Below are 17,228 nucleotides of genomic sequence, written 5' to 3' on the forward strand. Positions count from 1 at the left end.
CCATTTTTCCTATTTTGTTGCCCTTGTTGTAGTTGTTATTGTTACTGTTGTTATAGCTGTTGTTGTTGCTGGATAGGACAGAGAGAAATGGAGAGAGGAGGGGAAGACAGAGAGGAGGAGAGAAAGACAAGACACATGCAGACCTGCTTCACTGCTTGTGAAGTGAGACCCTCCTGCAGGTGGGGAGCCGGGGGCTTGAACTGGGATCCTTGCTCTTTGTGGCACTGGCCATTTACAGAGCGCAATCCAGAGGCTTTCGAACGTCCACCAGGTTGTGCAACCTGTCTGGTCCCCAGGTCAGCTCCTTGATCCAGAGGGACACTTGGCTTCCGTCACCCAGCTGGTCTCTTCCTCCCCTGACCTCGGACTCTGGACCTTGGCTCCCAGACCACTGGAATTTGCCCCTGGACCCCAGACCGCTTCGGTCCCCGGATCCCAGACCAAGGCTCCCAGACCTCCTGGATTTAGCCCCTGACACCCTGCTCTGCTGACCCCTAGCCCTCGGCGCAGCCCCGCGCCTCGGGGTGTGATCGACGGCTGGTGAGGAGGCGTGGCCTCTAGGTAGGGGCGTCCCATCTGTGTATGGGCGGGGCCTCTCGAGCCTTAAATATGGCGCCACGAAGCGGCTGGCGGGGCGAGATCTGTGCACGAGCGCTGAGGGCTAGCAGCCTTCAGTCTCGGAAGCCGACTTCTCGCGAGACTCTCTGGGGGTCGGGGCCAGGCGCGGGGCGGGGCCGGCGGAGGGCGGCCTCCCGAGGGTGCGCGGGGCGAGCGGCGGAGCAGGTGAGGGTACGGGCGGGGCCCAGCAGTGCTGGGGGCCGGGGCTGGGGGACCCCCGGGCGGGAACGGGGGGTCCGAACTGGTCCGCCTCCCCGGCAGGAAGTGGGGTCCCCGCTGAAGGGTGGAGGGTCCCGGGCTGGAGGGTGGGGGGTCCGGGGCTGGAGGGTGGAGGGTCCCGGGCTGGAGGGTGGGGGGTCCCGGGCTGGAAGGTTGAGGGGGTCCCAGGCTGGAAGGTTGGGGTCCCCGGCTAGCCATTTGCTGTGAGACCTTGGCTGGCTTTGCACCCTCTCTGAGCCCCTCCTCCTCCTGCGGGCTGTGCGGGGAGCCCTGGGTGGTGTCTGCGGGGGAGTGGTCGGGGGTCCCTGCGGGTGCTGGCGGTCGAGGGGGTGCTCACTGCACTTGCCCCGCTTCTCGGAGTCTGAGGATAGACGGCACAGCCTTGGATCCCAGGGCCCACTGGGGGGTGTCCTGTGCCCCCCCCCGGGCTTACTGGGTGGGTCCTGCCCCCCCCCCCCAGGGCTCACTGGGTGGGTCCTGCCCCCGCCTCCCCAGGGCTCACCTGGGCTGCAGGCGGGTCCCTGGGCTCAGCCTCCCGCCCCCTGGCCGCAGACCGCTACTTCCTCCCCACCCCCGTGTTCGGGTCACCCGGCTCCGTGGACAGTGGCTGTGGGATGTGTCTTCCTGCCCGGCACCCAGTGGGCAGGACGGGAGGCTGCTTTGGCCAGCTGCGGGGCTTGTGCTCCAGAAGGGGATCCCGGGCAGGGTCCCCACGCCCTCAGCATCAGCGGCCCAGTCAGCAAGCGTCACAGGCGCCCAGCCTGGCTCCCGCCCACTGGAGTTTTCCACGGCCGGTGTGGACGGGGCCCAGGGAACATTCCGGGCAGAGGCCCTGGGGGTGTGGGCCTTCCTAGCTGTGGGTGGGGCGCAGGCTGAAGGGAGAGGTCTGCGGTGGGCAGAGGGGGCCCGGGGTGGGGGAGCTTCCAGGGGGCAGAGGGTGGGCGGCTCTGGGCTGTGCGCTCTTTAGAGCGGGTGTGTGAGGCCGGATCCCCCGCCCATGAAGAGATGGTGCTGGGTGCTCTGAGTGCTGCTGTGGCGGCCGCCCGTCATCAGCTCAGCCCCCAGGGCCCACAGCTGCTCCTCTGAGGACCCTCTGTGTGGACAGGAGGCGAGCAGCCTCCCCGGGAGAGACCTGCCACCTTGTCACTGCAGGCGCCCTGACAGCTCTGGGGGTTCTTCAGAGGGTGGGTGTCCCCCTGTGGGCCCAGGGCGGTGACCACACACCTCCGCCCACCCACCCCTGCGTGGCGGTTTCAGTGCCCACTCCGTGGCTGCATTTCAGGGGTGGGTGACAGTTGAGTATGGGGTGAGAGCCAAGGGGAAGCCCCTAGGAAGGGCCTGGCCTGGGATCTCAGAGCGGACCCCCACCCCCCATCCCTGCGTTCAGGGCTCCGGGCTGTTAAATTCTCTCCGCAGAATAGGGACAGACAGCTAGAGGCCTTCCAGAGATAGACAGCAGGCAGGGCACAGAGTGGAGCACCTGCCACTGAATCCCCTGCAGGAGTAGAGGTGAGGCAGGGACAGAGGGACAACTGGGGACAGAGGGACAGCGGGAGAGGGGAGAGGCGGGCCCAGGTGAGGGGAGGTGACACCAGCCACTGCACTGAGGGCGGGAGACAGACCCAGGGACACCCAGACTGTGGGTGACAAGCATGTCAGGAGCTGGGCCCCCCAGGCCCCCTCCTTCCTCCCCAGCTCCCGGCCCATCTCCCCGGTGGCTGCGGTTGTTCTCCTGTCTTGTCCTGTTTTGTCCCCTGGCTGTGCCCTCTTGTCTCCCAGCACCTTAGCACACAATTTCCTTTTGCCCCCAGGCCCTGTTCAGCTCTGGCTGATGGTGGTGCTGGGGATTGAACCTGGGACCTCAGAGCCTGAGACAAGAGAGTCTTTGTAATATTTCATTTATGTATTTAATAAGAGACATAGATGATAGGTGGATAGGTAGGTGAGTAGATGAGAGAGACACGCCAGAGCCCTGTCCAGCTCTGGCTCATGGTGGAGCTTGGAATTCAACCTGGGACCTGAGAGCCTCAGGCATAAGAGTCTTTTGCAGAACCAGCATGCCGCCTCCCAAGTTGTGTTTATTCATAGTCGTTGTTGTTGTTACTGTTGTTATTATACCCAAAGCCTTGCTTAATCCTGGCTGATGGTGGAGTTGGGAATTGAACCCGGGATCTGGGAGCCTCAGGCAGGAGAGTCTGCATCACCATTGTGCTGTCTCCTCTCTCTCATCCTCCAACCTATCAGAGAGGGGGCTTTGAACACACCCCTGGTAGAGGCTAGGGTCCCTGCCCCAGGTTTGAGCTTTGGGCTTTGGCTCCAGGAACCATGACTGTGCCAGCTCTGGTCTGGGTGTGACTGTCGACGGCCTTTTGCTGAAGACCTGCTGGGTGCTGGCCTGGAGGCTCCCACTGTGCCCAGCACCTCGGCTCCCCCACATGCGGGGACATGCGGTTCACCAGGAGCCCGCCCCCACTTCCCTTAAAGGTCCGAGTAAGAAGCCCCAGGCAGCAGGCCTGAGGTGGCTCTCGTCTGTCACCCCTTTGGGGAGCATCTTCCAAGCCATCTTTCCTGACTCGCCTCTGCCAGGAAGGCCACTATGGTCACTGGCACACCAAAGGGGAAGTTGCCCTGAGCACGATGGTTGGCATCTGGGTGAGCATGGGGTGGCTTGGGCATACGGTTGTCAGGGACTGGCAGCCACCCAGCCTGGTGCCTCGGTCACCTTCCTGCTTGGGCTGGGCCAGGCGTGGGCAGGGGCAGAGGGAGAGCACAGGGCTCGGGTCTGCACCTGCAGGGGCCGAGGATGGAACCTGGGGCCCCAGGAGTGCGAGTTCTTGCTCCCTGCCCAGCTGTCTGTCCAGCCCTCTCCTGGGCTTCTGACAGGGCTCAGACTGCAGTGGGTGTTTTTTTTAAAAATATTTTTTATTTTTATTTATTTATTTTTTATCTCTTTATTGGGGAATTAATGTTTTACATTCAACAGTAAATACAATAGTTTGTACATGCATAACATTCCCCAGTTTCCCATATAACACTACAACCCCCACTAGGTCCTCTGTCATCCTTCTTGGACCTGTATTCTCCCCACCCACCCACCCCCACCCCAGAGTCTTTTACTTTGGTGTGATAAATATATTTTATTTTGATGAGAAAGAGAAACAGAGACCAGAGCCCTGCTCAGCACTGCTTAACCTGGGACCTTAGAGCTTCAGGCAGGAGAGTCTTTCGCAGAACTATGATGCTGTCTCCCCAGCTTTTTCTTCTTCTTATTATTTACTAGAGCACTGCTCAATTCTGGTTAATGGTAGTGCCAGTGATTAAACCCGGTACCTCAGAGCATGAAGTTTCTTCACAGAAGCATTATGCTAACCCACCCCACCCCCAAGCACTGAGTTTCATGGAGTATACGTTGTGCTGTGAATCCTGAAGTAAGAATTAAAAAAAAGGGGGCCAGGTGGTGGCACACCTGGTCAAACACTCACATTACAGTGCTTAAGGACCTGAGTTCAAGCCCCTGATCCCCACCTGCAGGGGGACAACTTCATAAGTGAAGCAGGGCTGCAGGTGTCTCTGTCTCTCTCCTCCTCTATCTCTACTTCCCCTTGCAAAGCACAAGGACTGGTGTAAGGATCCAAGTTCGAGCCCCCGGTTCTCCACCTGCAGTGGAGTTGCTTCACAGGCGGTGAAGCAGGTGTGCAGGTGTCTCTCTTTCTCTTCCCCTCTCTATCTTCCCCTTCTCTCTCCATTTCTCTCTGTCCTGTCCAACAATGACGACAACAACAATAACTACAACAATAAAACAACAAGGGCAGCAAAAGGGAAAATAAATAATTTTTAAAAATTTTTAAAAATCTAAGAAATTAATATCATATTATAAAAATAAAAAGGGAAAGTAACTAGAATCAGAGGACCCAGGTTTGAGCCCCTAATCTCCACCTGCAGGGGGAAAACTTCATTGAGTGGTGAAGCAGGGTTGCAGGTGTCTTTTTCCCTCTCCCCTCCCCTTTCAGTTTCTCTCTGTCTCTATCTGATAATATATATATATATGGAGAGAGAGAAGTTGAAGGGGTCCGGGTGGAGACTTACTTGGACAAGCTGACGTTACCATGCACAAGGATCTGGGTTCAAGTCCCATTCATCACCAGCATGGGAGAAACGTCGCTAGTGGTGAGGCAGTGCTGCAGGTGTTTCTCCTTGTCGCTGTTTCACCCTCCTCCCCATATATATATATATATATATATATATATATATATAGAGAGAGAGAGAGAGAGAGAGACAGAAAGGTCTTATCATCCTTTGGGTGACAGCGGGCACAACTGCTGTGACATGACCTTCCTCTGCCTGGTGCTTGTGAAGCTTCCCCCAGGAAGCTGCTCCCATGTGCTGCCTAAGCCCTTGTGGGTAGCAAAGCATGCTCTTTACCAAATGATCTACCTAGTAGCTCTCTGCTTCTATTTAAAAAAAAAAAAGTGAGTCAGATGGTAACACAGCGGGTTAAGCGTATGTGGCGTGAAGCTCAAGGACCGGAGTAAGGATCCCGGTTTGAGCCCCCGGCTCCCCACCTGCAGGGGAGTCGCTTCACAGGCGGTGAACGTCTGCGGGTGTTTTATCTTTCTCTTTGTCTCCCCCACTCTCCATTTCTCTCCTATCCAACAATGACGACATCAATAACAACAATAATAACTACAACAATAAAAAACAGCAAGGACAACAAAAGGGAAAATAAATAAATTGGGACTAGGTGGTGGTACACCTAGTTGAGTGCACGTGAGAACAGTCAAGGACCTGGGTTCAAGCCCCTGCAGAGGGGAGGCTTCACAAGTGAAGAAGCAGAACTGCAGGTGTCTCTTTGTTTCCCCACTTTCAATTTCTGTATCTATCCAATAAATAAATAAAATATTTAAAAAGTTAACAAGCTGGGGAGATAGCATAATGGCTTTCATGCCTGAGACTCTGATGTCCCAGGTTAATCCCCAGCACCCCAATAAGCCAGAGTTGAACAGGACTCTGGTAAAAAAAAAAAAAAAAGAAAAGAAAAAGGGGCCAGGTTAAAAAGGGCACACCAGGTTAAGCACAGGTGGTGCAAAGCACAAGGATCGGTGTAAGGATTCTGGTTTGAGTCCCTGGCTCCCTACCTGCAGGGGGGTCGTTTCACAAGCAGTGCAGCAGGTCTGCAGGTGTCTTCTCTTTCGCTCCCCCTCTGTCTTCCTGTCCTTTCTCCACTTCTCTCTGTCCTATCCAACAACAACAGCAATGACAACAATAATAACAATAACAAGTGCAACAAAATGGAAAAAAAATAGCCTCCAGGAGCAGTGGATTCTTAGTGCAGGCACTGAGTCCCAGCGATAACCCTGGAGGCAAGAAAAAAAAAAAGATGACGGAGGTTTTTTAAATACATTTATTCCTTTTTGTTGCCCTTGTTGTTTCATTGTAGCTATTATTGTTGTTATTGATGTCATCGTTTTTGGATAGGACAGAGAGAAATGGGGAGAGGAAGGGAAGACAGAGAGGGGGAGAGAAAGACACCTGCAGACCTGCTTCACCGCCTGTGAGCAACTCCCCTGCAGGTGGGGAGCCGAGGGTTCAAACCGGGATCCTTTACGCTGGTCCTTGCGCTTTGCGCCACCTCGCTCAATCTGCTGCGCTACTGCCAGACTCCCAGATGATGGAGATTATACACGGCAGCTTCTCGATGGCAGCTCCTCGGCGGCAGTCCGGCCTCATGCATGTCCCTGTCTGTGGCTCCCGCAGGTTCCCGGCCGCCCACCTGCCCGCCGCCACGTCCGGGGGCAGCATGGCGCAGGCGCGGCTGCTCCGCGTGAGCCTGGCCCTGGGCTGCCTGCTGGTGGGGCTGCTCATCGTCCTGTACTGGGACCGTGTGGGCACCCTGCGCCTGGCCCTGGCCGGCCCACGCCCGCCCGCCGTGCCCGCCTCGCCCACGCCACCCGCCTTCCCCGATGCGCCGGCCGGCCCAGAGGAGAGCGTGCGCGGCTATGACTGGACAGCCCGCGGCCCGGACCCCCAGGACCCCGAGGACCCCGCGGCGCGCCAGGCGGCCCGGCGGGGCAGGCTGCGGGCCCTGTGTGCCAACACCAGCTTTGCCTTCGCGGCCACCCGGCGCGCCCTGGACGACATCCCCAGCCGCGAGCTGGACCACCTGATAGTGGACGAGCGGCACGGCGCCATCTACTGCTACGTGCCCAAGGTGGCCTGCACCAACTGGAAACGCGTCATGATCGTGCTGAGCCAGAGCCTGCGCGACAGGGCCGGCGCCCCCTTCCGGGACCCCCTGGCCGTGCCCCGTGAGGCCGCGCACAACGCCAGCTCGCACCTGACCCTCGGCCGCTTCTGGCGGCGCCATGGCCGGCTGGCGCGGGGCCTGGTGCGGGCGCGCCTGCAGACCTACACCAAGTTCCTGTTCGTGCGGGACCCCTTCGTGCGTCTCATCTCCGCCTTCCGCAGCAAATTCCAGCTGGAGAATGAGGAATTCTACCGGCGCTTTGCGGTGCCCATGCTGCGGCTCTACGCCAACCGCACACGCCCGCCCGCCTCCGCCCACGAGGCCGCCCGCGCCGGGCTGCATGTCAGCTTCGCCAACTTCGTGCAGTACCTGCTGGACCCGCGCACCGAGGCCCGCGGCGGCCCCTTCAATGAGCACTGGCGGCAGGTGCACCGGCTGTGCCACCCCTGCCAGATTGACTACGACTTCGTGGGCAAGCTGGAGACACTGGAGCAGGACGCGGCCGCTCTGCTGCGGCTGCTCAAAGCTGACGCCGGCCTACGCTTCCCGCCCAGCTACCGCAACCGCACTGCCCGCAGCTGGGAGCAGGGCTGGTTTGCGCAGGTGCCGCTGGCCTGGCGCCGCCAGCTCTACCAGCTCTACGAGCCTGACTTCCTGCTCTTCGGCTACCCCAAGCCCGAGAGCCTGCTCAGGGACTGAGGCGTGCATCTCCCCGGGGCGCCCTTGTGTCCCCTGTGCTGCGCCTGGGCTCTGCGACAGGGACCCCCCCCCATCCCCCAGGGACGGCAGGAGGTGGGACTCTTGGGCTGCTCTTGAGACTGACAGATCGCGGGGGTCATATGGGGGCACAGCCACGCCCCTGGAGGGCAGTATCATGGCTGCCTTCAGCCAGGAGGAGGCGCCCTCTATTAGAGGGCGGAGGCTGGACCCCCAGGGAGGGTCGGGGATACAGCCACTGGAGCGGCCAGGGATACCTCGACTGGGGTGGCCAGGGTTCGAGAGTGGAGGGAAAGTCAGCCAGCCGTCCTACTGGGTCCTGAAGGGGGGGTGGCCCGGTCAGCCATGCCCTCTGTCCATCCATCTGTGTTGGGCTGGGGGGCAGCTCACCCAGTGGGACCTGTGCCTTAATGTGTGTGTAGCAGGCCCTGTGCCTGCCTAGGGACCCCACGGGAGCACCGTGGACAGCCAGGGGAGCCCTGGGCACGGTGGAGCAGGGCAGCTGTGCACTCTGTCTCTACGTTGAATAAAAGAATCAAGAATCTAGGCCCAGGAGGCAGCTTGGTGGGCCGCATGTGCAGGGCTCTGACTTCGTTCCCAGCCTCTGGGTGGGCTGGGGGGACACCCCCGCCCCTGAGACCCTTTCTTGCTGAAGCCCCTTGGGCTCCTCAGGGGAAGGAAAGGGAAAAGATGGGGATCCAAGCCACAGCTCTCGGCCTCCAGGGCACACATTGCCGTTCAAGCCCCCAGACCTTGCCTGGGAGGCCCTGTAAGGGGAAGCTTCACAAGCATTGAGGCCGTGCTATCATCTCTCCCTTTCTCTATTTTTTAAAAATATTTTATTTGGGAGTCGGGTGGTAACGCAGCAGGCTAAGCGCAAGTGGCGCAAAGTGCAAGGACTGGTGAAAGGATCCTGGTTCGGGCCCCCAGCTCCCCACCTGCAGGGGAGTTGCTCACAGGCGGTGAAGCAGGTCTGCAGGTGTCTTTCTCTCCCCGTCTCTGTCTTCCCCTCCTCTCTCCATTTCTCTCTGTCCTATCCAACAACGACAACATCAATAACTACAACAATAAAACAAGGACAACAAAAGGGAATAAATATTTTTTTAAAATTTAAAAAATCTTTTATTTACAAGGGGAGCTGGGTGGTGGTGCAGTGGGTTAAGCACACGTGGCGTGAAGTGCAAGGACCGGCATAAGGATTCCGGTTCGAGCCCCCAGCTCCCCACCTGCAGGGGGGAGTGTTGCTTCACAGGCTGTGAAGCAGGTCTGCAGGTGTCTATCTTTCTCTCCCCCTTCTGTCTTCCCCTCCTCTCCATTTCTGTCTGTCCTATCCAATAATGATGACATCAACAACAATAACAATAAGGGTGAAAAAAAATTCAGCAAGAACTTTAAAAAAAAAATATATATATATATATTATTGGATAGGACAAAGAGAAATTGAAAGGGGAGGGGTGAGGCAAAGACACCTGCAGCCCTGCTTCACCAACTCCTGAAGCTTCCTCCCTGCAGGTGGGGACCAGGTGCTTGAACCTGGGTCCCTGCGCACTGTAATGTGTGTGTTTAACCAGGTGCGCTACTGCCTCGCTCCCAACACTTATCTAGAAAAGAACAGCCCACCAGGAACTGAGGAATCATGGGAGCACAGAGCCCGGAGGTAATGGTGACACTGGTAACAGAAAGGGAGAGGGACGGCGTGCTGGGGGGTGGGGGAGAGGGGGCAGTATCAGCCCCCCACACACACTCAGCCAAGCTGAGCAGGGCTCTGGGGGAAGGAAGAAGAGAGAGAGCGCTCCCCAGCACCCCTCCTCATCCGCATTCCAGGGTCACTCCATTCCTGGTCCCCAGGGTGGCTGCTGGGCCTGTGGAGTGTGGCCCCAACACCCCAACTGGGTGCCACTACTGGGGTGGTTTGGGGTTACCCTGCACGGGAGGGAGTGGGCCTGGCTCAGACCTCAGCTGTTACTTCACAGGGGCGAGGCCAGAAGTGCCTCCAGAGCCCCTGGTGGGAAGCATGGAGTTACTGGGCTGGTTGGCTGCTTCCCCCTGATTCTGTCGTCCAGAACACTGGGCCTGGGACCTCAGGCCACAAGTCCACAGGGTCTCAGTCTGTTGGCTCACAGAGTCAGCTAGTTACTTGTTTTTTATATTTTTATTTATTTCAAGTAGAGACAGAAATTGAGAGGGAGGGGGTCAGAGAGGGAGAGAGACACCTGTAGCCCTGCTCCACCACCCACAAAGCTCCCCCTGCAGGTGGGGACTGGAGGCTTGAACCCGGGTCCTTGCACACTGTCATGTCTGTGCCCTACCCCAAGGCTTTGGCAGGTGCTCTGGGCTCCCAGAAGGCTTGGTTGGAGACCATTTGGTTCTAGAATGTTCAGAACTCCAGCACTGCTGGGAGGGGACCCCATGGGGAGGGGACACCAGACCGGGGCTCATTCAGTAGAAGCCCTCCCAATCTGGCCTCTGCTTCAGAGTTCTCTGGCAGGTCCCCTTGTTTTGAGGGTGAGGAGCTCAGAGGCAGGTTCTGCAGGGTAGCCTGTGTCCTGAGGGTGGGGTGCTGAGTACTCAGTGCTGGCAAGGCGGGTGCTGGGGAGGAAATTGGCTTCCTCCAGACTCCAGAACAACATGGTCACAGGAGTGGGCAGTGCAGAGCCTGGACAGCCAGGTGGAGCGCAGCCAGTCCCGCAGAGAGTCCGTGAACCCCTCACCCACAGCTGGAGGGCCACAGTGGACATCCGGAGGAGTCTTAACTGGGGTGCAGAAGCCCAATGCTTCCCTCTGCCCAGGGTGGGGCCAGGCTTTGGGCCGCCTCCCGCGATCCTGTGGGCACCCCCACACAGTGGGGGCTGTGACTGAGGCCCCCAGACCCCCACCGCCCTCTCTGGGAAGCCCTGCGGTGGCTGTGGGCCAACCCGGTGCCCCTGCATCCACCAGGGGGCAGCCTTGGCTCAGGGCTTCCAGAGAACTCAGGCCAAGGCTAAGGTGCTCTTGGGGGAAGAGATGGAGCCGAGCTGGGCCTGAGCCTCCCCAGCCCACTTCTGGAATGTACTCAGCACCCTGTTTCTCCAGCAGCCAGCGCAGCCCCTGCCCCCCACCCCCCTCTGCTGAGGCATGAGACCAGTCATCCTGCAGCCAACCCCCGAGTTGAGTTTGGCTTCTGAGCCCGAGGCCTCTGCCCTACTCCCCATCCCTGGGACAGATGTGGCATGGCAGACCACCTATCTGCATTTCTGACACCCCAGGATGCTGCTCCCTGCCCCCAGGCTCACCACAACCACGCTCCTGGGAGGTCACTGGCTGTGTCCCAAGCTCTGCCTCAGTTTCCCCTTCTGCCAAGCAGCTGGAGCCTGGGAAAGTGTGAGGCCCCCCAACCACAGCCACACAGGCCATTGTGCCAGCCCAGCTTGGGCACCCGCCATGCCTGTCTGGGCTGAGTGGTGGGTGGCCTGTCTCCATGGTGAGGATGGCAGGATGTGCTTGTCTGAGTGACCACCAGCTGGGGGCTGGGGCTTGGCGAAGGGCTGAGGGAGGCCGGTCAGGGTGCCCACTGTCAGGCGTGTGTCTGTCCAGGAACACACGGCCTCTCCTCATGTCCTGGATGTGCTGGGCAGCAGCTCAGGGTCCCCTTCACCATGCCCCGGGCCCCCACATCCTTGAAGCTGCCCTCTCTGCGGGACCCTTGCCCAGCGTGGCTGCTGCTCCTCACCTGAGGGGGTCAGAGTGCCCCCAAACTGTTAGCAGAGCTCACGTTGGCAAACTCAAATTCTTGTAACAGAGGGGCCTGGGAGGTGGTGCAGTGGCTGGAGCAGTGGGCTTGCAAGCCTAAGGCCCTGGATTCGATCTCCCATCACATGTGGTTGAGCAGTGCCCTGGCTTAGTTCATTTTCCCCTTTCTTTCTTCCTTTCTCTCTCTCTCTCTTTCTTTCTTTTTCTCTTTTCTTTTTAAAGTTATATTTGTTGGATAGAGACAGCCAGAAATTGAGAGGAAGGGGGGATGGAGAGGGGGAGAGAAAGATAGACACCTACAGACCTGCTTCACTACTTGTGAAACGACCTCCACCCACCCCTCCTTTAGAGAGAGGGGGCAGGGGATGGTGATGGGAGCAGAGGCCGATCATGTCTCACGGATGGATAGATGGATGGATGGATAGTAGATAGATGGATGATGAATGGATGGTGGAGGATGGATGGATTAATGGGTGGTGGATGGGTGGATGGATGGATGGATGGATGGTGGAGGGTGGATGGATTAATGGATGGTGGATGGGTGGATGGATGGATGGATGGTGAATGGATAGATGGACGGGTGGATGGTGAAGGATGGTGGATGGATGAATAGGTGGATGGACAGATGGGTAGGTAATTAGGATATTGAGGCCCAAGGAGAGAGTTCACTGGGTGGGGCATGTGCCTTGCAGTTTATGCAACCCAAATTAGAGCCCGAGCACTACATGGGAGCACCACAGCACCAGGGGGAGCTCTAGGGCTGTGGTCTCTCTCCCTATCCTGGTCTCTGTCTCTCCAGTTGAGTGAAAGCCAGCTGAGCAGCAGTGAGAGGTCCAGATACGTGAACATGTGTCCACTGGTGCAAGTGGGTTGTGGGTGAAGGGGCCGATGGTGGTTCCAGCTAGGGACAGACTGACAGTCCCTAGAGAGAGGACAGACAATGGGGGCTGGGCGGTGGGTGCCAACAGACAGGAACAAACAGGTGACTGCTGCACTGATGGAAACTTCTGGGAGCCCTCCCCACGTCACCTCTCCCTTGGGGGCTCTGTTCTCTGAGGTAGAGACTCCAGGAGTGTGCCTACAGGGCGGGTCACACAGGCCAGGCGGACAGGGCCCGCACGTCTCCTCCAGGTGGGCCTGAGAGACAGGAAGCCTGGCCTCTCCCACAGGAAGCAGGGCCTCCCTGCAGATTGACCGCTGCCGGCCTGGGGCCCCTGTCTGATGTCCTATGAATGCTCCCCAGGCCTGCACACCAATCAGGCCTTCCTCCTCATCCCTACAGCCCCAGTCAGGCTCCAGCCTTTACTGTGGGTGCTCAGGTTTTATTGGGCACAGCTGGGGTGGGGGCCACCGGGCAAGGCAGGGCTTCCTCTTGGGGTAGACACAGCTCAGAAGTCTCCCTCACTGCAGACACCCAGGTTTAGGCTCAGTCCTGGTGGCCAGTGAGGGGCCACCCCTTCCCCACTTAGGGGCATCCTTCCTACCCAGAGTCACCCCTACCCAAGGGCCACCCAAACCTCCAGGGGCCTTCCACACCCACACAGGACCACCCCCACCCAGAGGCCTCCCCCCATCCAAACCCCCCTTTACCCAGGGCCAACCCTACCCAGGGGCCCCTCCAAGGGGCAGCCCCACCCAGGGGCCTCCCCCCACCCAGGGGCCCCTCCAAGGAGCAGCCCCACCCAGGGGACCCCTCCCCAGCCCAGAGTTGGGTGGGGACAGGGTTTGGCACTCCCCACTGCAGGGTCCCCAGGCTCTGCCCAGAGTTGGGATCACCTACCCCCAGGCCTGGCCCCTGCGGGTCAGTTCCACGCGGCCCAGCGGCCGGTCACTCAGCACCTGCAGGCGGGTGACCGAGGGCAGTGGTACCAGGCGGTGGGTGAATCGCAGCAGAGCCAGCTCCTGGGCCCGCACCAGGAAGTGCCCTGGGTCCGAGCTGACCTCCATCTGTGGGAGGGGGAAGGAACCAGAGCCTCTGGGGGCTGGGGGGATGACCCCAGACACCCCCCATGCCACCCACCAGAAGCTCCTCTCCCCAAGGCCCCCAGAGCCCTGCCTGGGTGCACCCCACTCTGGAGGGGTGGGGGCACAGCACACAGCAGCCCCTCAGTGAGGGCTGCTCCCCTGGCCCCCCAGCCCCCTGCCCCGTCCCCGAGCCCCCTCACCTGGAAGGGCTGGCCCAGAACCATTGGGAAGAGTTCAGCCGTCTCCTCATGCCCCCAGTGCCCCCTCAGGAAGGCATTACCCACCACCATAGCCGAGGAGAATCGTGGCTTCACGTGGAATGCAATGTCTCCAGCCTCGGACAGGAAGTTGATCTCAAACCTGGGGAGCTGGGCATGTGAGCGTGCCAGCGGGTAGCCCCCTTCCCTGTCCCCGGACCCCTACCTCACCTGTCCTCAGCCGAGTCCGCTTGACCCTGCACCAGCAGGGTCCAGCCTGGGGCCAGACCGCCCGCGCAGAAGGCTTCGAACTGTCAACAGAGGGGCGACATGGTGACAACCGGCCCACCCCTGCCCTCCCATGGCTGGGGGGGGGTTCCCCACACACCTGCAGAGCCATGTGTCCGTCCAGCAAGCAGCCTTCGGGTTATAGGCAGGGTGGGTGGGGAGAGGGGCCCGGGTTATAGGCAGGGTGGGTGGGGAGAGGGGCCCGGGGCACAGTGCCACCCACCCTGGCACCTGGGGGGCATAGAGCCAGCCACCCCCAGCCTGTGCCCCTGTCTGGGCCCCAGTGGCTCTGACTCAGCGAAACCACTAGAGGGATTAGAGGCCAGTGGTCAGTGCATTCCAGGGCCTGGGTGGGTGGGGCCTTCCTCACACCCCGCACCCAGCTGTGGGGCAGGCTACACTCCCAGGGGTGTCAGGAGCCAGCAAAGTCAGTGCTGCTTTCTGGGTGACTGTGAGGGCTCCAGGCAGGAGCCTGAGGGTGGGTGTATGCTGACGGGGTACAGGAGCCGGGCCGTCCCGTCCCCACCAGTGTGCTCAAACAGGTGAGCCACCACCCAGCCCCCAGAACTCTGTTTTATACACGTGGCAGCTGGGGTGCAGACAGAGTTGGGGCCATGTCCCTGGCTGAGCGTCCCAGGTCCCCAATTTCAAGCTTGAGTCTCACTGATGAGAGGCTGAGCCCTGGGGGGGGAGCAGAGTCATTGATGACCCCCCCAAGGGGCCCCCAGGGAGCCCAGACCTGAGGGAATTTCTGACAACCCCCCCAAAGCTCTTGGGGGTGTTGCTGTGGAGGGCTGGGTCTCCCCATGGCCCCGGATGGAGCAGCGTGCGGGCACATCCAACCAGGGCCGTGGGGATCTTGACCTCATCCTCTCTGAGTGGTTCCAGGGTCCCCACCAGAGGGGACTCCCGGCTGCAGGAACCCAGTTGTCTGCAGGGCAGGGGGGCTGATGGCTTCTGCAGATGGACTCCAGGCCTCACCCAGTTTATAGACAGCCAGTGGCTGGGAAGGAAGTACCGGGAGTGCAGTCAGCCCTGGGAGCTTGAGCAGGGTTCAGCCCCCCTCCCCCACCCAGGTCTGTCAATGATATGATATTCAGCCCCCAGCATGAACGCAGGGCTGAGGGAGGCCTGGGTGGCCCCTGGGTGTCAGCTGTGGCCGCTGGAACGTGCCAGCCCTAGTGGTTCTGCGAATGGGACTCAAGGTGTAGGGGAGGGCTGTCTCTGTGGGCAGGGAGGTGGCTGACCCCACCCTAGACCACAGGTGACAGTGGGCAGCCTGGGGAAGGTGAGGACGGATGATCAGAGGCACTGAGCCTGCCAGGGCCTTGTGGGGGGGGGGGTTGGAGAGGCAGGGGGTGGGTGGGGGCAGGGCTGAGGCCACCCCAAGAGGCACCAGTGTCCCCTGAAAGGTTGGGGGTGGCAGTGGGATCTACGGGGGGCCTCAAGGGACGGTGGTGACCCAGCCCCCACCCCAGGGACTCTGAGAGGCCAGTCCCCACGACAGGCTCCAGACAGGCAGCCATACTACCTCACCCCATCCCACTTCACGCACCAAGTCTGGGGGAGGCCCCGGGGAGCCACCAGCTCCCTGAGTTGGCTCCAGGGTTCCAGGACATCTGGGGCAGGAGGGCGGAGCTATGAACCCCAAGGAGGAACAAGGAGGGAAGAGGGGTTCCCAAGTGCTCACCCAAACTAGGAAGCCACCAGACACCCCAGGCCAGGCTGCCCAGTGGTGGGAGGGCAGTACCCCTGAGCTGGGGTGTGGCCAGGAGGGCACTGAACATGAGAACGGGCACGCATAGGGAGGGAACCCCACACAGCCCCCTGGGTTGCTGAAGCCCGTCCTCCCTGCTCTTCTCCAGGGACAGAACTGAAGCACAACTGGCCGAGGCTACAGCACTGAGCTGCGGGCAAGGCCGTGCCCCTCCCAACCTGGTCACCAATCCCAGGTGACTCCAGGCCTGTGCAGCTTCCCATCCCAATCAGTGCGGGGAGGGGGGAGACTACCTGGGGAGCCTGGCCCTTGGGAGCCCCAGGGCCCACACAGAGGAGCCTGGGATGCTGGGGAGAGGGGCCTGGGGATGGGGGACTTTGGAGACTGAAGGGACCCCTGTCCATCCAGGAGTACATGGTACCCACTCATGTGCCCACCCCTTCATTTCTTTTCTTTTTCTTTTTCTTTCTTTTTTTTTTCTCTCCAGGGTTGTCTGAGGCTTGATACCAGCACTACATACAAATCCACTGCTCCTGGTGGCCATTTTTTCCGTTTTATTGGATAGGACAGAAAGAAATTGAGAGAGGACGAGGAGGAGACAGAGAGGGGGACAGAAAGAGAGACACCTGCAGCCCTGTTTCACTGGGAGTCCAAGGGGAAGTGGCGGCCAATGGCGAACCCTGGGGCAAGAGCAAGATGCCATGTGCAAGCCAGGGGACACCTCCAGGGATGGGGATGGGAGCTGGGCCTGGCCAATGGGGCCTGGAGGAAGTGGGGACCCTTGACACCAGCCCACACCCTCCCTCCCATTCCTGAGGCGGCCCCCCTCCCCAGACGAGGCACAGGGCCAGTGTGCTGGGCCTCAGGGCTACCAGGGCCACCAACCGCCTCTGTCCCTGCCCCGCTCCCCGGCTGGCATAGGCTGGGACAAGAGGCTAGAGGCCTTAAACCACACTTCCTCTGTAGCCGCCCTTGAAGATATGTTTTTGGACATGGACATGATCCGAACAGGAAGAAGTTAATTATGGTTTGTCCCCAGAGGGGTACGAGGGAGGAAGCCCAGTGGTCAGAGCCCCAAGCACACCCCCTGTAGCCTCACCTCCCCCCACGGCCTCTGCACCCCACCCAGGACTTGAACCCCTGATCCACCGAGCAGGGCCCCCACTACCACACAGGTGAGAGCGTAGTGAGGACTGTGTGCATGTGTGTGCATGTGTAGGTGTAGGGGGGAGAGTGTGAGTGTCTTCAGCCCTCCAGGTCAGTGGTGCTGCATGCTGAGGGCTCCCTGTGTCCTTCTTGCTCCAAGCAATGAGCACCCCACCCCCAGCAGAGCCCTCGGCCCTGGGCGGCTCCGGCCAGCACACTGTGCCCTGGAAGTTGTGGTCTAGCTTGGGAAGGGGCAGAGTGTCTACATCTGAACTTTGTGCCTGCAAAGCCTGAGCCTAGATCAAGGGTCAGCACCAGGGGTCAGCCTTGCTCCTCAGCCCAAAGGTCACCTCCGTCCACCTACCCTTTTAATACCCACCATCCACCC

General features: G+C 60.0%; 2 protein-coding genes across 2 annotated transcripts; one reads left to right on the forward strand and one right to left on the reverse strand.

Annotated features, from left to right (window-relative positions):
- The first annotated feature begins 651 nt into the window (after positions 1 to 651).
- Positions 652 to 8,346, forward strand: CHST12 (carbohydrate sulfotransferase 12). Its single transcript, XM_007525102.3, has 2 exons — positions 652 to 783; positions 6,592 to 8,346. Exon 2 carries the CDS (start codon positions 6,635 to 6,637, stop codon positions 7,778 to 7,780), a length of 1,146 nt encoding a protein of 381 aa, XP_007525164.1. The 5' UTR covers positions 652 to 783; positions 6,592 to 6,634; the 3' UTR covers positions 7,781 to 8,346.
- A 4,463-nt stretch (positions 8,347 to 12,809) lies between these two features.
- GRIFIN (galectin-related inter-fiber protein) lies at positions 12,810 to 14,260 on the reverse strand. The gene is made up of 5 exons (XM_060172292.1): positions 14,078 to 14,260; positions 13,921 to 14,000; positions 13,693 to 13,852; positions 13,308 to 13,474; positions 12,810 to 12,931 (listed from the first exon to the last, which is right to left on the reverse strand). Exons 1-5 carry the CDS (start codon positions 14,087 to 14,089, stop codon positions 12,916 to 12,918), a joined length of 435 nt encoding a protein of 144 aa, XP_060028275.1. The 5' UTR covers positions 14,090 to 14,260; the 3' UTR covers positions 12,810 to 12,915.
- Positions 14,261 to 17,228: the final 2,968 nt, after the last annotated feature.

The sequence above is a fragment of the Erinaceus europaeus genome, chromosome 15, assembly GCF_950295315.1.
Source record: "Erinaceus europaeus chromosome 15, mEriEur2.1, whole genome shotgun sequence".
In the NCBI taxonomy this organism is placed as follows: domain Eukaryota; kingdom Metazoa; phylum Chordata; class Mammalia; order Eulipotyphla; family Erinaceidae; genus Erinaceus; species Erinaceus europaeus.